We start from the raw sequence: 24,044 nt of genomic DNA on the forward strand, positions 1-24,044 counted from the left end.
CAATGAATATAAAAGATATACAATACAGTATCCAGTAAAAAAAAATACACTCATCATACAGGTACCAGTACTTTTATATTGACCAGGATCAATCCAGTGACAGAAGTTGGTCAGTGCAGTTATCAGCTGAAATACCAGAACTACTTGCACTGACCAGTGTCTGCCACTAGATGCAGGAGAGCACTTCAATGGGAGTTCAGCACTGGAAGGGTATTCCAGATACCCAGGTTAATGCTCTGGGGATCCGGATTCGAATCCCACCATGGCAGATAGTGAGATTTGAATTCACTAAAAATCTGGAGTTAAACTTCTGATGATGACCATGAAACCATTGCTGATTGTCATAAAAACCCAACTGGTTCATTAATGTTCTTTCGAGAAGGAAATCTGCTATCCTTACTTGGCCTGGCCTGCATGTGACTTTGGACCCAAAGCAGTGTGGTTGACTCTTAAACCAGGGCAGTTAGGGACGGGCAATAAATGTTGACCTAGCCAGCGATGCCCACATCGCATGAGCGAATAAAAAAAGTATAGACCACAGTGGAGCGAGTAGCCAGAAGAAGAACAGGCCTAAGGCATGAATGGGGGCAGGGCTGTTGGCAAGGCTGAGGAACAAGGGCAGGAGGCAAGGCCTGGAAGCAATAGCAGCAGTGTGGGGGTGGGGGGGGAAGAGGCACTGTGGCGAGAGTGGAAGCACTGGGGGAATCCCATGTGGGCGGGAGAAGTGTTACTGAGGGGTGCGGGGAGTCCCCTGAAGAGTCAGGGTTGTGAGGGGAGTCCTGTGGGGAAGTTGGTTTGGGCCTGTACAATAGTTACCCAGAAGTTAAAAGTGGCTTTAATTTTTCTGGGTAACTATTGGTGTAATCCAGTCAGAACCATCCAAAGTTTGGAATCTAAATTGCATTTTCGGATGGTTCCTGGTGCAGGGCAATTGCCCAGGTAAAGTTTGCACTTCCAGGCAATTTCCCATGCAAACCTTAGCTGGGAACGTCCAAAGGGGAATCCCCCCAACCACCCGGGGGTGGTGGTGGTGGTGATGGTGGGGGGTGAGGAAGAACTTTTTTTTACGTAGCGCATGGGGATGACCTGGAATTTGCTGCCTACAAGGATGGTGGAAGCGGAGGCGATCAATGATTTCAAAAGAAATCTTGAGGGAAATAAATTTGCAAAGCTACTGTGGTAGAGTTGGAAATGGGACTAACTGAATTGCTCTCTGGAGAGCTGGCATGGTCTTGATAGGCTAAATGTCCTTCTTTGTTGTAATGACTGTATGACTCCATTCCATAACCTGTATTGAACCTTAAGTACTGCATACAGTTCTGGTCACCATATTATAAAAAGGATATTAAGGCCCTGGAGAGTGTGCAGAGAAGATTTTAAAGGTTGAAACCAGAAATGTGTGGATATATATTATGACTGATGCAGTTGATGGAGTTATTTAAAAATCCCCAGAGGGAAACTTTAAACAACTGTCATAACCTATAATTTTATGTGTTATGTTTGAGATGCAACTCTAAATTCAGGAATCAGACCATCAGTTCTCGAGGCTTTACATTAAACTAATTGAAACATTTTATTAATTTACACATTAAAATATATACACATGGCTTCAAATTACTACTATCATAACTTTTAACAAATTCCCAAACTAATCTCCATTAAGGCAACAGCAACCCATAGACTTAACCAAACACCTTACAAATTTTCACCGTACAAATTCAAAATGAGGTTCTTTGCACTTTGGATCCTGTGGAGCCTGTTGGAGGCTTACAGCTGTCTTTTGATCTCACATTGCCTCTGCTCTGCACACCCAAAAACTTCCGAAGTTATACCTACCACTGCTGATTGAATTCAAATTCTCACTGTCTCACCAGCCTCTTTGAACTTCACCTTTTAACAATGAAACCCCTTCATAGTATCAATTTTATTAATAATATAATCATGTGGCTTGGTAGCTGCTAGAAAGGCATCAGTTTTCACCCCCCCCTTGAATGCTTTATTCAAAAAATGCAAATGCACACTATCTCTCTTACGCATCTATCTGTATAAGCATTTTTTTTTTCAATAGCAAGGTATAGAATTCCAGCAAAGCGTTCATAACTTATATAAAAAAGTTTTATGAGTAACATGAAACAGAAATAAGAAACTCTCCCTCTTAAATGTTGTTCAATGTCACAAATTTAAAGGTTCTGTAAGCAATAAGCAGACTTTTGTCACTGCCCAATTCTATTTACTCTCCTAAAGACACAGCCTTATGCTGGAGTATGGTTCCATGGCACTAGCTACCTTGGTTCCCCAACAATAAATTTCAGCAAATTGTAACACCATGTGAGATATTGCAGCTGAACCAAATGCTTTTGTTTTGTTCCTCCTTAGCAAAAGAGTGTTGAAACTAGCAACTAAGCAGAGAGTGGAGTTTGGATTTTGGCCCTTCCTAGTCTGTATGGTTCAGTGTTCTAATTAATTGAAAAATCAATAGAGATTATGAATTAACAACTGTTCATTCATATTTGTATGTACTTATGAAGCCTGCTTAGTTTTAATTTATTAAGGAGATTGATAGTTCTCATTGATTTCTTGACCTGTGGATCAGTCTTTGTAATACTAATTTCAAAGATTTCTTCAAGCTCTGTTTGTGCAGAATGCTCATCAAGGTGTTCTAAATTTAGTCATTAAAAAATAAGTTAGTTTTCAATTAATGTGTTTATATTCATTTGGGTACAGGTGTGAGGACATTGTCATAATGTTAATATGAAATTAAAGAGAAATTCCCCTGCCACTTGAGGCTTTCTTCATTTTAATTATTTGCAATTAAAATTTCATTTTGCTTGTTGTAAATATTAATGAAAGATATGCTTCTACATTTCCCAGTAGATTTTCCCAAGAATTCCCATTGACATTATCGATGTTGCCATGAAATGAAGTAAAGATCAGATGAAATTTTAATTGCAAGTAATTAAAATGAAGAAAGTCTTAAGTAGCAAGGGAATTTCTCAGTCTTTAATTTCAGATAAACATTATGACAATGTCTTCACACCTATGTTCAAATGTATGAGCATAAATACATCAGTTGGAGACTAACTTACATTTTTTTCATAAAGGAGAAAGCAACTTTACTAATTACAGTTATATAATCAAATACCTTCTGAATAATTGGAAATGAGTAGTGAGATTATAGAAGATTGGTATAAGGAATTTGTATTATTTTAAAAAGCAAAGTGGTTTGCAATACATAAGATACATGACTTTTTTTCTTGTGGCCAATAAAATTTTAAGTTGGATGTATGCAGCTTGGATAACTTCCTTCAGGTATTATATTATCTTTAAATTGATTCCCAGTGTCCATGTCGAGCCTATATCTGACTCCAATTTTAGTAGACCATGGGATTGAAATAAAGCCTGACCAGGATTATTCAAGTGCCTCCCTTTTAAAGGAGCCAAGATTAAATGCCCACAGAAAGGGAGGGCACGCAAACTGATTTTAAACAAATGAAATAAAAGCTAAAATGAAAAGATCGAATCAAATGATAGGGTATTAAACAGAAGATTTCATGCTGTTCTCACTGGTCACAGAAGGTATTCAGTGAGCCAGCACACACTGTGTTGTTATTCAACTTGTAAAGAAATCCTGACTTACCTGATTCCTGAGCGGAGACTGGCAATCACAAGTCTCTGTATGCCCTGGGAGCTTTTGCATATGTGCAGATCGGGATTGGCAGCCCATGCACAGTCCAGCGTTTTAGAGTTCTTTGGGCAGGGGCAAGTGCCCAGTGCACCTGTGTGGGAAGAAATGGTGCCAAAACCTGATCACAGGATCCAGGAGTGTGCCATACCAGAGGAGTCCCGGGATAGAGGACAAGGAGAAGTCCCAAAGAGGGAGCCCAAATAGAGAACCCAGGGAGAGGGCACAGGGCACGGCCCCAGAGAGAGGGAGAGAGAGAGAACCGGGGAAGGAGCACCTGGAGGAACTACTGGTAGGAACCACTGGGGAGAGGAGCAAAGAAAGAAGCTCCAGGCAGCAAAAGTGCTATGGCTGAATGCTCAATTTAATGAGGGCTCGGGAGAAGCACTGGAGAGCGGAAAAAGTAGTGAAAAGTTGATGACCCTGTGCTGCTTCCTTTGGAGCAGTGGTGTTCTGCACAGCATGGCTGAACAGCTGAAGTTGTGCCTGTCAGTTGGTGCTGGAGTATAGCCTCAGGAATCCAGGAGACAGGATTGAAACCCTGCAAGGTGAGCAGTAGTTGAAGCAATCTAAGTCGAAGCAACCTTTGGAGGGAATTTGAAACTCAGTCAGTAATGGGGACCTTGACAACTATCATCGATTGTTGTAAAATTCCATCTGGTTCACCAATGTCCTTTAGGGAAGGAAATCTGCCATCCTTCCCTGTTCTGTGACTCCAGACCCATGGTCACCATTACTGGGGCTAGCTTTTTTAATTCCAGATTTAGTAATTGCTGCTGTGGTGGATTTGAACCCATGTCCCCCGGAGCATTAGCCTGGGCCTCTGGCTTACTAGTCTAGTGACATTACCATTTTGCCACCTTCCCCTGTTTACAGTCCAGTCAGTTGAACCTTGGTGGTGAGAAAGCATTTAGAAATTATAAATCCAGAACAAAATTTGCAGTCGCTTGGACAAATTTGGATTGATTAAGGAAAGCCAGCATGGATTTGTTGAGGGCAAATCATGTTTAACTGGTCTGATTTAGCTTTTTGATGAGGTTAGAGAGCTTTGATGAGGGTAATGTGATTGATATGGTGTACATGCTTCCAGAAGGTGTTGAATCTTGTGCCACATTGTAGGCTTGCCAACAAAGTTAAAGTCCATGGACTAGCAGGACAGTGACTGCATTGATACAAAGTTGGCTGAGTGACCGGAAACAAAGAGTAATGGTGAATATTTTTTTTGGAGAGGAGGACGGCATATATTGGGGGTTCCCCAAGGGTTGGAATTAAGACCACTGCTTTTCTTGATCTATTAATACTGATTGTATTAATGACCTAGATTTTGGTGTGCAGAGCACAGTTTCAAAATTTGCAGATGACACAAAGCTTGGAAGCATTATTTACTTTGGGGAGGATAATGATAGACTTCAAGAGGATGCAGACAGGTTGATGGAATGGGCAGACACATGGCAGATGAAATTTAGTATAGAGAAGTGTGAAGTGATATATTTTGGTTCAAAGAACAAGTAGGGGCAATAAAAACTAAAGGGTACAATTCTAAAGGGGGTGCAAGAGCAGAGGGTCCTGGGGCTAGATATGTACAAATCATTTGAAGGTGGCAAGGGAGCTTGAGGAATTGGTTAATAAAGCATCCAGGATCCTGGGCTTTTTAAATAAAGACATAGAGTACAAAAACAAGGAAGTTATGGTGAACCTTATAAAATACTGGTTTGACCTCAACTGGAGCTTTGTGTTCAGTTCTGGGCATTGCACTTAGGAAGGATGTGAAGGCATTGGCAGGGGTGTAGGAAAGATATAGGGGAACTGTTCCGGGGATGAGGGACTTCAGATACAAGGATGGATTGGAGAAGTTGGGGCTGTTTTCATTAGAGAAGAGAAGACTGTGAGGAGATTTAATGGGTGTTCAAAATCATGAGGGATCTCAACAGTGTAGATAGGGAGAAACTGTTCCTATTGGGAGAAATGTTGAGAACCAGAGGGCAATGATTTAAATTGATTGCCAAAATAACCTGAGGCGACATGAGGATTTTTTTAATGCAGAGTGTTTAGGATCTGGAACCCATTGCCTGAGAGTCTGTTGGAGGCAGATTCAATCATGCTTTTCAATTCTATAATTATCTGAAGAGAGAAAATTTTCAAGACTAGTTGGTAAAGGCAATGAAACTAGTTGAGTTGCTCTCACAGAATGCGGATCAGACATGATGGGTCGAATGACCTCTGGTGTTGTGAACATTTTCTGATTCTGATTTTGTGACAAAATGCACAAAATATCAGACACAGTGCTAAAACAAACATCATTATTATGGTGAAGAGTCATACAGACTTGAAACGTTAACTGTATTCCTCTCCGCAGATGCTGTCAGACCTGCTGAGTTTTTCCAGGTATTTTTGTTTTTGTTTCGGATTTCCAGCATCCGCAGTTTTTTGCTTTTATCATTATTATATCTTTGAAGCTGCCCAGTAGTGGCTTAATTACTCCATTACTCTCCCTGGCAACTGTCTGACATTGAACTAGACAGTTCTCAACCTTGCTGTCACACTTGACACTAAGATATGCTTCCTAGCATATATCCACACAATCATTAAAGAGCACTTATTTCAACCTCCTTAACATTGTCCAACTCTGCCCTGCCTCAGCTCACCTGTTGCTGAAACCCTTGCCCATGCCTTTGTCACCTCTTGACTTGACTATTCCAATACATTCTTGGCCGTCTACCCACAACCCGCCCTCTGAGATCATCCAAAACTCTACCATCCATGTACCAAGCCCTGTTCATCCGTCACCCCTTTGCTTACTGACCTACAGTTGCTTCTGATCTGGCAACACCTTGATTTTCTTGATTCTTATCCTTGTTTTCAAATTCCCTCCATGTCCCTCCCTATCTCTGTAACTTTCTCCGGTCCTGCAACTGTCTGAGATCTCTATGCTCCAGTTCTGTCCCATTTTCTTTCTTATTTGGCTCAGTGTCAAGTTTTCCTTGATAATGGTCCTGTTAAGCAACTTGGAATCTTTTACTATGTTAAAGGTGCTATGTAAATTCAAGTAGTTAGAAATGTTTTCATTGTGATTTCAAGTAGGCGTTTGTTATGCAGGTGAGATTAAAACCTATTTGTTGCCAGTTAAGTATTGTTGTAAATGCAAATAGGTTATTAGTCTGTTAGACTTATGTGAATTAGAAACTAAAGTACGCATTTAAGAAGCTGAATAAAATTTTCATTATACCAGAAGAATTAGCTTGAATTTGAATATATAAATCAATATCATTAGAAATTGATTTTATTCAGTAACTGAATAGTTGCCTTTAAATAATTGAAAGTGCCACAGCACTGGTACTTTAGAGACATTAATTGTCAAAACTATTCCTAGTGATCAGTCATATTGTTAGTCCAGTTCTGAATTATGAACTTAAAATTTAAAAAATGATTGTATCTTTACTCAGCTTACATCAAGCTCAAAATGACAAAATAAAATTGAAGAATCTTGCAGCACGGAAGGAGACTATTCAATCTATCATGCCTGTGCTGGCTCTTTGAAAGAGTTATCCAGTTAGTCCCATTTGTCTAGTCTTTTCCTGTCTCTCTCCAATTTTTTTCTTTATAATTGTTGATAAGGCCACTTAGCAAACTCCTCAATTGTCATCGAGTAGTGCCATGTGATCTCTTGCACCCATCAGTGTCCCAGATTAATATCGCATCTAAAAGATGGCATCTCCAACAGTGCAGCGTTTTAGCAGTGCTTCATTTAAGTGTCAGTCTACATTATGTACTTAAGTTGCTAGAGAAAGATTTGAACCCATAACCCTTAGAGGTAAGAGAGCTACCACTGAGGCCAGAATGACACATATATTGAGATGTTTTCGCACTGAGCTATTGGGGAAGTCAATAGAAGAATGATAAATAAAGTGAATTTATATAGCTCCTTATAATTTCAGAATGTCACAAAATTGCTTCACAATGAATAATGCTTGAGTGTATGTGAACAAAATAGCAACATTCTTTGTTACCAATATTTCATAAATAGCAATGAAATAAACAAACAGAAAATTATTGGTAAATACTGCCATGGCATAGGTGTTTTCACATGTTAGGAATTACAGCGGATCAAACGTATATATTCTGCTGTTAATGTTCACATAAATTGGTTTTTGTTCACATTTGTGTATGATAGAAACCTGTAAGATCCTGATGCTGACACTGCAGTGGATTGTGTACAAGCTGGGTGAAAGATATAATCGTTTTGATTTGTTTAGAAGTATCTTTGATGGCTAAAATACAGAAGTTAGAGGTTTTTAAACAGCTGTAATGTGCCTTCTTACAGGAACATTCTGGTAAATGCAAGAAGAAAAAGGAGAAAAAATCAAAGAAAGGCAAAAAGGAAAAGAAGAAAAAGAAGAAACTAAAGGAAAAAACTGATGAATTCAGTGAAAGTTCTTCTGTATGTATAGGCTTAAGAAAGGAAAACAAAACATCTTACAGCAAATTTTCATGTTGTAATGGTCTGCTTTCAATGGAAAAGAATACAAAATGCATTTATTTTAAAACTGTAATTGTGACACTTATTTTCTTGTTACAAACTTTCCACGATTGGCAATATAGACAGCTTCAGAGCGAGAAATGAAGAGGATGGGATTCCCCTTGAATCCACCAACCTCAACCATGCTGACATTGGATAGGCATGTATAGGTAGGCTAGATGGTGTTTATGAAATACTGTGCCTCAATGACTTGTTTTTATCCAAGCTTCAAGAGAAGACCCTTACTGGAGCAGTATGGCATTTCTAGCTCTGACACTAATCTGTTTGAGTGAGGTTGCCAAAAAGTATACCAAGGCATTGGCTCAGTTATGGACTGTTTTGTGCTGTTGGCAAATCTCCAAGAAATGGAGATTCCAATCAGCAGAGACAGACGACTTACATCCCATGAGTCTTGGATAAATTCAAGCCCAAGTAATATAGGTGAAAGGATAGTTTTTCAGAGTAGTCTCCACCGCTCAGTTCTTGACAAATGGACACATTCGGGATAGTGATGTAAAAGTGGAGGGTGTGAGTTGACAGATAAAGCTCAGAATCGTTTTGCTATTTGTTGATTCAAACTTCAAACTGTTGCTGAAAACAATGACGACTTGAGTTTCTAGGACCTTTGATATAGTATGATGCCTCAAGGTGCTTCACAAGAGTATTTTCAGACAGAATTTGGTAGCTAGCCACTTAAGGAGATATCAGGACAGGTAAACAGAAGCTTGGTTAAAGAGGTAGATTTTAAGGAGCATCTTAATTTAGAAGAGAGTGGTGAAGTGATTTAGCTAGGAAATTCTTGAGTTTAGGACCAAGACAGCTGGAAGGCATGGCCATCAATGGTGAACCGAAGTAGGGGAGGTATGCACAAGAGGCCAGAATGGGAGAAATGCAGATCTCTTGAAGGGTTGCTGAGCGATAAGAGGTTACAGAGGTTGCAAAGGACATAGCCATGAATGGACTTATGCACAAGGATGAGAATTTTAAAATCAAGATGTTACTAGACCAGGGGCCAATGTCAGTTGGTGAGCACAGGAGTGATGAGTGAATGTCAAAACGCAGATGGATTTTAATATTTCTTTTTAAGAGGCACTGTGAAAGACTAAGTTTTATGACATGGCATGTCACCAAGTAAACTTTGTCTGTAGTGTTCATAAATATTGCATTAACCATCAATATACAATATACTTGTACATTTTTAGAAGCACATTATGATGGATTAATTTAATGTTACTTATGATTTATAAACTGAAACACATAAATAAATCAATGGCCATCCTCACATCTAAACTAATTGACTTCAAGGAATTTGTATGCATTGGTTGCTTTGTCAGTTCTGCTGTAAAATTGTTTAATTGTTAAATAGACTATTGCATCTGCTGTGACCTTGGATAACTAAACATTCTCAATAAGTAACTCATACCAGCATGAAATTCAGTTGGATGGTCAGGTCCACTGCTATTGGTCTGGGGCCCTCAGTTTACTTTTTTACTGTTTGACAAGTAGAGCTAATGCTTTAAAAGATCTAAAGGTATTTATAATCTCAAACTGAGATTCATTGGGTTTACAATTTTATTAAATCAGCTATAGCATTTTATTTAATAAATTTGTGACAAAGCCTAGACATGCAATATTTCTATCAATAACAGAGAAAGATAACTGATGCTGGATTAACAGTAATACAAACCTGTCCTAAAATAAACTATGTTAATGTGCATTCAATATTTCTATCCAAAATTTGTTTAATGAATAAACATCTGTCAATGTTGTGAATGTTTACATTTGAACTAACTTGCTACCTGCTGCTTCAACTACTTTACCTTTTTGAACCATTATCTTATCTTGTCTTAGTATCATAAGCTTCAAATCTTTTAAAAATATAATTGTACTTGTTGATGCATCCATTCTAAACTAAAATGTACATTTTAAGCCTTTTATCAATATTGACCCATGAAACAATGTAGTTTGAAAATAATCGTCTGATAATTAGAAGGTTTTAAAATCAACAGTGATCTTGAATATTTTGTCATTAACTTGACTTGGTTTTGGTGAATTCTAGAGTTTATGAATTTAAGTTAAGGAAAACGTCATTGGCGTGTGGTGTCTTTAGAGAAGAAAAATTAAATCAGTATGATTTGAAATGTAAGAAACAAATATGGTAAGAATTTTAAATTCAACATTGAATAATCAGGATTGCAGAGGGAAATTAAATGCACCAGAGTGTGAAATAATTTATATTTCATCTTAGTTTTAGTGTAAAATGTTCTTGCAACATTGAATTGACAAAGGTGATATAAGTTGTTAATAAAAATGTGCAATCAATATAGTAGTTGCAAATTTTAGCTGTGAAAGTCCTTGAAATTAAATTAATTGGATACTTTTAACACATTTGGCATAGTTAATGGAGAGTATTTTAATTTATTTTTATGATTAAGGATTCGGAGATGGAATGGATTGAAGCCCCTACTGGCTCTGATCCTGGCAGCAGTGAAAAGTCCTGGAAAATCAAGGAAGAACTATTATGTTCTGCAAATAAACCAGACACTGTTAAGGTATGAAAGAACTTTTCAGGACCCCAACGTATTGCAATATGGAAACAAGTCCATGAGAGCTATCTAATGTCTTTTAGGGAAGGAAATATGTCATTGTTATCTGGTCTGGCCTATATATGACTTCAGACCCAAAGCAATTTAGTTGATTCTTAACTGCCCTTTGAAATGGCCTAGAAAGCCACTCAGTTGTATCAAAACCACTGTAAAAAAACTATCATAAGAATAAAAGCAGACACACCACTCGGATTTGTATATGATGAAGACACCCTCATCCCAGTCTGACCCTGAAAAGTTGTCCTTGCTAGCATCTGGGAATTGTGCTAAAATTGGGAGAGCTGCCTTACAGACTAGTCAGCAACAGCCCGACGTAGTCATACTCACAGAATCACACCTTTCAGCTAACATCCTAAACTCCTTCATCACCATCTTTGGATATGTTCTGCACCACTGACAAGATAAACACACCAGAGGTAGTGGCAAAGTCAGATACAATCAGGAGGGAATGGCTTTAGGATTTTTCAACATTGATTCTCCATGAATTCTCTATATCAGGTCTTAAATTAGAAGGAAATCTGCTGATTACCACCTACCACCTTCTCTCAGCTGATAAATCAATGTTCCTCAATGTTGAACACACTTGGAAGAATCTCTGAGGATAACAAGGGTACAGAATGTTCACTGGGTGGGAGACCACAATGTCATCACTAGGAGTGGTTCAGAAGCACTAGTATTGACTGAGCTGGCTGAGTCCCGACGGACATAATGCCAGACTGAGGTTGAGAAATAACACAAAGGAAAAACCTACTTGACCTCATCCTCACCAATCTACCTGTTGCAGATGCACCTGTCTAAATTTTTGGTGAGAGTGGTGATCATAAACTGTTGTGAAGATGAAGACCTGTTCTCATTGAGGATATTCACCAGTGTGTGTGCTAAATGGATAGATTGAGAACAGATATTGCAGCTCAGATGGACATCTGTAAGGTTATCATTAGCAACAGAATTGTGTTCCACAACAATGTGTAGCCTGGCATTTTAATCACTCAACTATTAGCATCAAGGCAGGAGACAAACCTTGGCTCAATGAGATGTACAGGAGAGCTTGCCGGAGCAGCACCAGGCCTACTTAAACTGAGAGATCAACCTGGTAAAGCTGCAACACAGGATTACTTGTATGTTAAGCAGTGAAATCAGCAAGCTCTTGACAAAACTAAGCAATCCCATAACCAGTGGATCAGATCAATGCCCTGCTACACCCAGTCATGAATGGTGGTGGAAATTAAACAACTAATGTGAGAAAGGACTCTGAATGAACATCCGCATCGTCAATGGTGGCTGAACCTAGCATGTAAAACGGCAGTCTTCAGCTTGAAGTGCCGAGTGCTTCCTACTTAGGTCCCCACCATTGCAGAAGCCAGCCTTCAGCCAGTTTGATCAGTAAACGGCTGAGTGCACTGGATACAGCAAAAGCTACGGGCCCTTGACCACATCCCAGCTGTACTACTGAAGCTGTTTGCTCCAGAGCCAGCCCTGTCTCGAGCCAATTTTCTTCGGTATATCTGCAACGCTGGATTCTGTGCAATAAGTTAGAAAATTGCCCATGCGTATCCTGTCCACATAAAATGGCCTTCTGTCATCATCAGTAAAGTGATGGAAGGTGTCATTGACAGAGCTATAGAGTGGAACTTACTCAACATTGACCTGCTCACTGATGCTCAGTTTGGGTTCCACCAGGACCAGGACCTTGTTACAACCTTGGTCCAAACCTGGACAGGTAAACTAAATTCCAGAGGTAAAGTGAGAGTAACTGCCCTTGACATCAAGGCAGTATTTAACTGAGTTTAATGTCAAGGAGCCCTAGTAAATTTAAGGCATTGGGAATTGAGGGAGATGAATTCCATTGGCTGGAGTCTTCTTGGCACAAGGGAAGATGTTAGAGATCGATCATCTCAACCCCAGGACATCGCTGCAGGAGCCACCCGGGGCAGTGACCTAGGCATTACCTGCATTCTAACATATTTGATTCATGGACAAGGACACCTTGTATACCTTGTACATAGACACACCCTTTCAACTTCCTAACTGCACTGTGGGTGTACCTACACCACATGGACTGCAGCGATTCAAGAAGGCAGCTCACCACCACCTTCTCAAGGGCAACTAGGGATGGGCAATAAATGTTGGCCCAGCCAGTGAAGTCCACATCCCATGAATGAATAAAACAAAACTGTTGCCTTGATGTCAAGGGCAGTGACTCTTACCTTACTTCTTGAATTCAGCTCTTTTTTTCCATGTTTGGACATAGGCTGTAATAAAGTCAGGAGCTGAGTGCTCCTGACAGAATCAAAAATGAGCATTGGTGAGCAGGTTATTGCTGAATAAGTTTCACTTAATAGCACTGTCGATGACACCTTCCATCACATTGCTATGGTTTAGAGTACACTATGTTAGGAAATAGAGAGAGTTTAAAGGAAGTTGTATTTGTGAGTGTTAGGAATAAGCTATAGCTTTAAGTTTAAGTTTTAGCTTTAAGTTTAATGTATGTTTTTCTATTTGTGGGTTAAGGTGAAACCTGTGATCTAGTTTAATTTTAGAGTGACCTAAGGCTTTGTGTGCCTGCATTCTAATGAGATTTTATGACTCTTGAAGGAAAGTTAAAACAAACACAAGGTAGAAAACAACTGTACTTTTGCCTAGCAACAGGGGTCCAGAGAGAGGGAGCCACAGGGACAGGGAAAACTAGAAAAGCAATTTTAGTTCAGTTGAACCCAGGATACCATAGAGGCTGGACAGGAGGGCGGAACTGCAAGGAGTAGGTTCCAAAAACCAAAGAAGAAAACCCCCAAAACCAGGGGGTGGAACAGGAAAGGTCCAAAGAGGACAGTTCAGTCAAAGTTCAGTTCAGGATAGGGGCCTGGGAAAGGTCCAGTTAAGTGAAGTTAAGAGTGAGGAGCAGAGAAAGACTCCAAGTTTAAAGGGAGAAAGCTGCAGAATGCACATTTAAAGCAATATAGGCTTGCAGGAAGCCAGAAGATCCAAGGGGACAACCGAAGGGCTGTAACTCTTTACTATGGGCATGTGAAGTAGTGATGTTCTGTTGGCATGCTTGAACATTTGAGAGAGGGGGCACGGAATGCACGTGGCAATCCAGGGGAGAGGATCCTGGTGGAAGGCGTCTGAGAGAAAGCATCAACTTGGGAGAAGATTCCAAAGTGAGTTCTTTGAGAGTGGAGTTGGAAACCCTTGTGTGTAAGGTGGAGTTCAGTGAGACCAGTTGGCTCACAATATGACAAATGCTGGGAGGTGGGGAGTTGATGAGAGATCCATAGCATCTGTTTGGGGTGGCTTCTGTCACTTGGTTTCAGAGTGTGGTGTGTCTGACCACAGGTCGCCTATTGGTTTACATGGACTGTGTACTTACTGCGAACATTAGGGTATAAGATGGCGTTTGTAACTTGTGTTATCCTTATGAAGCTGTATATAACCTGTAAAGGTATAGCTGTGTGTGAAGGAGTATTGTAATATAGTTAACCTTTTCCTGTTTAATAAATGTTTTATTCTTTTGTTATAAGTTCATCAGCTGACTCCTACGACTCTGTTCAGTAGCCACTCTCCTCTTAAAAAAAAAAGTCAGGATCTATCAAGCTGGGTTCCGCCCTGGAATTGGGCTTGTCCAGTTGTAACATCAGCTGGGAGCATAACAACTGATGGGTTGGTAATTAACAGGATCAGATTGGTCCTGCTCTTTCTGGACAGGGTATGCCTGGGCTATTTTCTATATTGTTGCTTGGGTGCAGTTGAACATGAGTTTAAGGTGATTCAATCATTGTAAATTCATTGGGTTGCCTCCTAGAAAATAAGAAAAAATGCTCTCAGTTAGTTGCTCATCAGAAATACCTGCAAAAGAAGTTCTTAAACTTTGGCTGTATAAGAAAGGGAGCTATGTTAAAGTTAAAATTGACTTTGGCTGCCTATTTTTCCACCATTCACATTCTAGCGATTTAAAATAACTTACCTTGCCAGTTATTTTACATCATTAAGTCACAACACTTTAATGTGCAACAATACTTGCGATGTTTCAATATCTGTCTTTTCCAACTTGTAAACAAAATGAGTGGGTAGTAAAATGTGAACCCACTTTCATTGTTGTAGAATAAAGCTAGTACTACATTCATTAGTGTCATTTAAACATGATACATTTACTGCACATTTCATTCTTATCATCTTTTTTCTTTAACCTTTTTTCCTTCCCTCATTTCCCTTTTGATCTTTATTGTTTTATCATTGTCTTCTCATTTTTTTTTCTCTCTACTATTTCTGTGGTTCTTTTCCATTTTCTTTTTCTCTGTCCCTTTTCTGTCTTTATTTTTGCAGACTGTTCTTTCTTGTTTTCTATTTCTGTTTCCAGCCCATCTGGGTTGCAATGAAATAATCTGAGATGGTATTAGAAGATACTTTTTAAAACTACTGTTATTTAATTGGAAGACCAATGCTGCCAGTTATGACTTTTTAATGATGCAAATAACATTCTTTGGCAAACTGCAAATGACAGATGGTTTGGTGCCATGTGCGTCACAAATCGTAGACTAGTGATAAAAATATTTTTGATGGTATTAGCTTAACTGTAAACAAAACATTAACTGTAATGTTAAACAGCCTTCTAGTTCTTCATTGGACAGCTAAATAACAAGTTCTACTCTGAGTTAGTAATTTTATAACATTGCATTTAGCTCTATAAATTAAAACATTCTTGTATATATTCATTCTATGATAGAGGGAAGAATGGATGACATTAGACTTCATGTCTTTAAAGACAGTATCCACTGCAGCAATCCGAGCTGGAAAACAGAAGGAGAAAGAAATGGAGCATGAGAAGGTGCAAGCCATGGAACAGGTAATGAGGAAACATGAAAGCAAAAAGTAATTACAATCAGGAAAACATATTTATGTAACCAATAAATTGTAAGTACAGTATTGCACAAAGTATTAGTATTGTACACTTTGTGTACTACTTTGTAGGGCTGCTACTGTAACCCAATTCAGTTTAAATTTATTTTAATGTACATGAAGTGACACTGCTGTTTCCAGGGACACAAAATTACATTTTTGAGCTATTTTGTCCTGCACAACTTCTCCAATTTCTCATTTCAGTCTTGTGCTGACCTGTATGGACCCTCTCCTAACACTTGGGGGAAGAAAACCGAATTGCAATTGTGACTTTTCAAGAACAACTTGTGTTTATATTGTGCCTTTAACATAGCAAAACATTCAAGGCGCTCCACAGGAGTGTTAACAAAACTTAGACCCCGAGCCACATAAGGACAATTTAGGGCCAATGACCAAAAACTTGGTCAAAGAGGTAGGTTTTAAGGAGCACCTTAAGGGAGGAAAAAGAAGAGAGATGGGGAATTTGAAGGGGGACTTCCAGAGCCTATGGACTTCCTAGCAGAAGACATGACTGCCAGTGATGGAGTGATTAAAATTGGAGGTGCTCAAGAGATTTTTGCGCAAGAAAGGAGTTGGGGGTTATGCAGTTAAGACCCCAATTAGATCAGCCATCATCTTATTGAATAGCAGAGCAGGCTCGATGGACCAAATAGCTTACTTCTCCTATTTCTTATTATCTTAAGAGCTGGAATTGGAGGAGCACAGATATCTCGGAGTATTGCAGGGTGGAGGTGATTGTAGCACTGAAACTTTGGAGAGATCTGAAAACAAGGAAGTGCATTTTAAAATAAAAGATGTGAAAGCTTACCCATAAGGAGTGGTTTTAATATTGTTACCAGTGTTCTGATATCAATTTGATACTGTATGTGGTGAAAAGTCAGAACATGCTAGAATACATCAGAAAATATTTTTTTCAAAAATTGATTGTCTGCCATCAGAGTATATTTCATCCTCTATTGAAAGCAGGTCCACCAGTAATATCCATATTCTGAGCCGAGATCTTGGGCCAGATTTTCATGTTGGAGGCAGGAATCAGGAATCGAGCCTTCACGATCCTGACTCCATTGCTAGTCTGCCAGGGAGTAGGATTTCCCTGTTGGAAAGCCCCACTTTGTACCAGAGTTGGGCTGCCGTTTCAATCTCAGACCAGAGGTGGGATAGCCCCGGAGTGGACCCACTGAATGGCTTGCCTCGGCTGCCTTTTTTTTTGAGAGTTCTAATGATCCTTTATAAGTGCCAGCAACAAATATGACCCTCAGTTGCTGGCACTTAAAAGAGCAGATATGAGACCCTTCGATGGAGTTGTCTGCCCCTCTAACCCCTCCTTTACTGAACTTCTTCAATGTCAACTTTACTCCAATGCCACCCTTAGTTCTCTAAAAATCCTCTAACTTAACTCTTCCTTGCCTTTTGTCCTGTCTCTATGGCCATTTCCATCTCTCCTCACTCAACGGGGTCTTGCAAGATCTGATCTTGGGCCTCTCAATATTGTCGGGCAGTCCTCCTGCCCCGTGCCCTTTCCCACAGCCTGCCGAAATGTTGACTGGTGGAAATGTAGATGGCACTTCTGCTTGTGCCACACTGCAGCCATTTGTTTTTGCTGTCACGCCTCTGTTTGGTTCCATTTTTGGAATGCAAAATCCGGCCCTTTGTATCTGTTTTAGAGATTTGGGCATGGAATTTTACTCTAACCCATCGATCAGGAAGCTAAAGGTATTGGATGTTTTTATCCTGCCTGGTTTAACTCTCCATTGAAGTTACCTGATCCTGTAGGTTTCCCGATCATCGAGTTACGTTGATGTTGCCTTCATTGGTTGGATTGCATAATACAAAATAATTTTTTTTCTACCCAAAGCCAGGTAGTTGTTTCCTAACCTCTTGTCTCTGAAACAACAGCTTCTCACTTCTCCCTTGCATTAGAATCTCTCCGTCTCCTGTTTGATAGTATTGCACAGTCTCAGCATACGGGTTAGCCCATTTAGGACTGAGATTAAGAGATATTTCTTCACTCAGAGGGTGGTGAATCTGTGGAAAACTCTGCCACAGAAGGCTGGGAAGGCCAAGTCACTGAATTTATTTACGAAGGAAATAGCTAGATTTCTGGACTCTAAACGCATCAAGGAGTATCAGGAGTGAGCGGACGTTCAGCGTTGAGATAGAGGATCAGCCATGATCATATTGAATGGTGGAGCAGGCTTGAAAGGCCGAATGGCCTACTCCTGTGCCTATTTTCTGTTTTTTATGTTTCTACATTGGCAGTATTAATTCATGTTCTCTATTAGGAGAGTGGGGGTGATTCTGTAAACTCAGAAATAGTAACAATTAAGTCAAGTTGATTTCCATGTCTGTCAGTTTCTCTCAAACTTGGGGTTATTGTTCACATCTCTCTTTAAATAATAGGGAGCATATCCACTAAATTCTGTGGATGATCTTGAATTAATTAACTTGCCTTTTATTCTCTGTGTATTTGGATTTTCAGAAAGCTTTTGATAAAGTCCCACATAAGAGGTTAGTGTGTAAAATTAAAGCACATGGGATTGGGGATAATATATTGGCATGGATTGAGAATTGGTTAGTAGACAAGAGACAGAGAGTAGGAGTAAATGGGCCTTTTTCAGAATAGCAGGCGGTGACTAATGGGGTACCACAGGGATCAGTGCTTGGGCCACAGCTATTTACACTATATTTCATTGATTTGGATGAGGGAACCAAAAGTAATATTTCCAAGTTTGCTGACGACACAAAACTTGGTGGGAATGTGAATGATGAGGAGGGTGTTAAGAAGCTCCAAGGCGATTTAGACAGGTTGAGTGAGTGGGCAAATATCAATGGAGCATTTGTAGTATAACGTGGATAAGTATGAAGTTATCCACTTTGATAGGAAAAACAGACTGGCAGAGTATTACTTAAATGGTGATAGATTGGGAAATGTTCATGTACAAAGGGACCTGGGTGTCCCTGTACACCAACCACTGAAAGCAAGCATGCAGGTGCAGCAAGCAGTTAAGATGGCAGATGGTATGTTGGCCTTCATTGCAAGGGAACTTAAGTACAGAAGCAAGGATGTCTTATTGCAGATGTACAGGGCCTTGTTGAGACCGTACCTGGAGTATTGTGCGCAGTCTTGGTCTCCTTACCTAAAAAAGGATATACTTGCCATAGAGGGAGCGCAGTGAAGGTTCACCAGACTGATTCCTGGGATGGCAGGATTGTTGTATGAGGAGAGATTGGGCCAACTAGGTCCATATTCACTGGAGTTTTGAAGAATGAGAGGAGATGTAATTGAAACATATAAAATTCTGACAGGGATGGGTAGACTGAATGCAGGGATGATGTTTCCTCTGGCTGAGGATTCTAGAACAAGGAGTCTGAGGACACGGGGTAGACCATTTAAGACTGAGATGAGGAGAAACTTCTGCACTCAGAGCGTGGTGAACCTATGGAATTCTCCATCATAGAAGGCTGTGGAGGCCAAGTCACTGAATATATTTAAGAAGGAAATAGATAGATTTCTGAACTCTGAAGGCATCAAGGGGTATGGGGAGAGAGCAGGAGTACGGCGTTGAGAAAGAGGAGCAGCTATGATCATATTGAATGGCAGAGCAGGCTCAAATGGCCAAATGACCTACTCCTGCTCCTATTTTCTATGTTTCTCTGCCTGTCATATTTATTGACAGCTTGGATTGTCTGGGCTTTTTGTCTTTATATGTTACTTAGGTACAAGGAAAGGGGTCTCATGGACCACGTGCAAAATTTATAATTGTTGAACAGTATTCTCATTAATTTGCATTTATCTCAGGTAGTGTGTACTATTCAATCTAGATTTCCTGATCTAGGATTTATCCATCAATGAAGCAACAGTACCTAGAATAGCTTTTTCTAAAGTTTCAGGCCCAAAAGATTCAAACAGACAGACTAGCAAATAAAAAAGCAACAAATAAAAATGATAAGCTTGGTACTTTCTGAGCTCAGTTTCCATGGCTGAATATGAACCACCCGGGTATGTTAGACACATGATTTTTGACCATATTCATTCCTGCTTTGGAGGATTTATAATTGTATGCAGTTCCTGTTCCCAGATATATTCTGGAAGAATATTGAAGTTTATTCAGTTCTCCATGTACATGTATCAATAATAACATTGCATGGCAATGACCTTATTAAAGACAACTGCTAATTAAAACAAGTGATGGACGTTGGTTCTTCCATCTAAACAGTATAAGAACATAATAAATAGGAACAGGAGTAGGCCATTCAGCCCCTGAAACCTGCCCCACTATTGGTTGATTGTTTCAGCAGTAATTGAGCTGAAGCAGGATTGGGGTTGGGTGAAGTCCTGCAGGTAGAAGTATGCGGTCATTGTGTTGGGCTGGAACCTAAGTTCATGGTCAATTAAGGTGCTTAGATTGTGAACTATCTGCATCAGTGAGAGATGGCATCTAGGGAGATTGATGGGAACTGTGCCAAAGGGTGCAGAGTTTGCGATGAGGACCAAAGATGATGGTGTTTGTCTTACCAGTTTTTAGCTAATGGTAGGTGTGGCTACTTCAAGACTGCATGCCTGACAAGCAAACAATGCTGAAGCAGTGAAGGGGATACCTTACTAGCTTAGATTTATATGATTTCCATTGCCTTATCTTTTGAAAACCTTTGCAAGATCTGTGTACTGTTTTCATATTTGCTTCTGTCAATACAAAATAATTTTGTGACAATATAAAAACATAAGAAGTAGAAGCAGGAGTGGATCATATGGCCCTTGGAGTCTGCTCCGCATTCAATGAAAACACATATATTTGTTCAGCGCCTCTGCTATTTCCTCATTCCCCATGATAATTTCTCTGTCTTTGCCTATAAGGGACCAACAATTACTTCAGCTACTCTCCTTTTTATATACTTGTAAAATTTAAGTATAAGTTTGATATCTTTAACCATTAGCAAATAATTTATTTCAAGTAGATCATAAAACATTGTGCTCTCATCAGTGCTTATCTGAGCTTTCCTTCCTTTGTTCTTCCAGCATTCAAATTATGCTGTTCTACACACTCCTTTCTCCTCCTTAATTAGCATAGAAACTAATAGTAATGGGATTCAAATTTTAATGCATTATTTTTTCAGGTTCTTAACAATGTGGAACTCTTTTAATCACTTGGTCTTTCCTTTCTCTTTATTGTCTACAAGCTTTTAAATCCCACATTTGCCATAAGATCATATCTTTTTTAAAAAAAAATCCTTGGGTAGCATCCTGCTCTGTGGATTTTGGATCTTCATTTAGTTTCTTCAATAAATATATAGTTTGAATGTAGAAATTTGAATATGTATCATGTATAGATTGTATACAAAATTTAGAATACATCAATTTTATTTCTTAAATGGTTTGATCTGAGGTGAAATAATTTCCTTGCATTTGAAGTTTCTCATGAAACTGCCTCTGATCATGTGCTGGTGATTGAAGTAATGTAAAAATTAAGGACTTCTTTCATCTGGCTTCCTTTTACAAATTTTAGTTCGAGAAAAGTTGAAAGTTGTACATTTCGAAACTTATGAGTTGTGACAGATAAGTGAAAGTGTGATTTGGTATGCAAAACACAAGTTGCTATTTATGCAAGTAGCTTTCAAGGTACATTTCAGCTGATAAATTTGCATCATTTTAATCACAGTCAGGAATTAATTGGTTACCTTCTACACTTTTATGCTATTTTTAGCATAAGCGGTGGGTAAGGTTTTAGAGACAATAATCAGGGGAAAAAAAATCAGCAAGTAGTTGCAGTTAATTTGAGTTAATTCAGGAGGGCCGGTATGGATTTGTAAAAGACAGATTGTCTTTGTCTAACCTAATTGAATTTTTTGATGAAATAGCAGAGAAGATTGATGAAGGAAATACAACGGATGTTATCGATATGGATTTTAAGAAAGCATTTGACAAAGTACCACATAAAATGCTGGTTAGTAAAATTGAGGTTCGTGGACCAGAATGTTCAGTGTAGGTTTGGATAAAAAATTGGCTTAAGAACAGAAAACACCGAGACATGGTAAATGGATATTTTTTAGACTAGAGTACAGCAGATGGTGATATTAATGTTTAAACCTTTGTTTTTTTTTAAATGTGACTTGGATATTGGAATAAAGAATAAAATTTCAAAATTTACTGATGATACCAAACTTGGAGATGTGGCAAACTGAGGATGACACCAACTGACTGTAACAGGATATAAAAACAGAAAATGTTGGAAAAGCTCAGCAGGTGTGGCAGAATCTGTGGAGAGAGAAACAGTGTTAACATTTCAAGTCCATATGACTTCTTCAGAACTGATCTGAAGAAGAGTCATATGGACCTGAAACGTTAAATCTGTTTCTCTCTCCGCAGATGTTACCATACCTGCTGAGTTTTTCCAGCATTTTCTGTCTTTATTTTAGACTTCCAGCATCCACGGTATTCTGCTTGTAACAAGACATGGATAGGCTAGCAGAATGGGCAGACAAGTGGCAGATGGAATTTAATACAGAGAAATGTGAGGTGATGCATTTTGGAAGAAGGGACAGGGAAAGGCAATATAGATTTAATGGCACCATTCTAAAGAGTTTGCTGGGACAGAGGGGCCTGGGGTTTTGTGTGCATAGATCCTTGAACATGGCAGAACATATTGAGAGAGAAATTAGCAAAGCAAATGGAATCTTGGGCTTCATAAATAGAGGTATTGAGTACAAAAGCAGTGAAGTTATGCCGAACCTTTATAAAGTTCTGGTTAGGCCACAGCTAGAGTATTGCATACAGTTCTGGGTACCACACTTAGGAAGGATATGAGGATCCTTGTGAAGGTACAGAAGAAATTTACCAAATTAGATCCTGGGATGAGAGATTTTTGCTACAAAGTTAGGTTGGAGGAGCAAAGGTTATCCTCCATGGAGGAAAGGAGATTGAGGGGAGATTTGATAGTGTACAAGATGTTGACAGGTTTAGATAAGGTAGACAAAGAAAAGCTGTTCCCATTAGCTGATGGTAGAAGGACTAGGGAACATAGATTTAAGGTTTTAGGCCATAGTTGCAAGGGGGATGCCAGGAAGAACTTTTTTACACAGTGAATGATAATGAAATGAAACTCGTTGCCTATGAAGGTGGTGGAACTGGAGACAATCAATGATTTCAAAAGGAAATTGGATGGGCATTTGAAAATAAACTTGCGAGAGTACAGTGATAGAGTGGGAAATGGGACTAGCTGAATTGCTGTCCAGAGAACTGGCATGGACTCGATGGGCCAGTTGGTCTCCTTCTGTGCTGCAATGACTTTGACTCCATTTAAGTTCCTCACTTGGCTTATTTTTATAATGACACTTTTAAGTTTGCTGCAATGATGTGAAAACTTTATATCTGTAGTAACAGGAGTTGATAAACATCTGTGCAAGATTTCTTTGATTTATTCATACCCACTAAAACCAATTTTCAATGAATCCCCAAATATATCATTTGGACATGGAATGAAGCATACCGAGTTATTTTCTTTTGTAAGTGCTGTAATTCTAAGTATGTTTCCAATATCTTCCATTGATTTCTTCCATTATAGGCTGAGATATATAAAAGAGAGTTGAATCCCTACTGGAAAGATGGAGGTTCTGGCTTACCATCTGAGGAAAATGACTCGTCACCAATTCAAAAAGGTAAATGTAAAGGCAATTTCAGCTCAGTGTTGTGGTTCATTTTGCTTTTATTTCAGTTTCATTGTTACCTCATCATCATGTACCCTTGTTCATTTGAAATGATAGGAGAATGAATTGTGGCCTTCCCAGTGACTACAATAACAAATTTATTTTTTGATTGAAAAGTATATTTTCTTGAGATACTATAAATTGTCAGGTTCCTTTGATGTCAGATTCTAGCCAGTACTAGCATATACTAGAACTCCCCATTTGAAAATTGGCTGGTGAAGTTAGCTGAAGTCAGTGCTGATTCTTGAACTTGTGCATATTGTTAAAAGCAGGGGCTAAGAAAGCTGATATAAGCGAGGTAATAGCATAACATCTGGGATTGGAAGAAGAGGCAGTTAACCCAGTTAGAAATTCAGTTGAGTTGGCTAGAATTCAGTTGTAGATGAAGGAGCTTGAAAGAGAAAGAGAAATAAAAAAGTTTGAACTGGAAAAAGAGGAAAGAGAAAGAGGGAAAGAAATGGAAATGTGAAAGCTTGAGTTTCAAAGACAAAAAGAAATTGGGCAGCATGAACTGGCTAGAGAAAAGCTTAGGTTATGGGCTGAAAGAGAGCCTAGTAGCTCAGATAAGGAATTGAGTCACATTCTGAGCTTTTGATATAACAAGGAGTGTGCGCACAGTGCCTAACTTCACTGAAGACTGAGTTAA

At 39.2% G+C, this 24,044-nt stretch overlaps 1 protein-coding gene across 6 annotated transcripts in view; it reads left to right on the forward strand.

Annotated features, from left to right (window-relative positions):
• Positions 1-24,044, forward strand: part of cwf19l2 (CWF19 like cell cycle control factor 2) — a 266,997-nt gene that overhangs the window by 47,202 nt on the left and 195,751 nt on the right. For 5 of the 6 annotated variants that reach the window (XR_005944421.1, XM_041198939.1, XM_041198943.1 and 2 more), the window contains 4 exons: positions 8,004-8,120; positions 10,634-10,750; positions 15,525-15,644; positions 23,257-23,350. Coding sequence is in view for 5 of the 6 variants with exons in the window: in XM_041198939.1 (XP_041054873.1) it covers positions 8,004-8,120; positions 10,634-10,750; positions 15,525-15,644; positions 23,257-23,350 (448 nt within the window). In the remaining variant the exon portion in view is untranslated. The remainder of the gene's footprint in view (positions 1-8,003; positions 8,121-10,633; positions 10,751-15,524; positions 15,645-23,256; positions 23,351-24,044) is intronic. The other variant, XM_041198940.1, reaches the window with a different exon arrangement.

The sequence above is a fragment of the Carcharodon carcharias genome, chromosome 11, assembly GCF_017639515.1.
Source record: "Carcharodon carcharias isolate sCarCar2 chromosome 11, sCarCar2.pri, whole genome shotgun sequence".
Lineage (NCBI taxonomy): Eukaryota > Metazoa > Chordata > Chondrichthyes > Lamniformes > Lamnidae > Carcharodon > Carcharodon carcharias.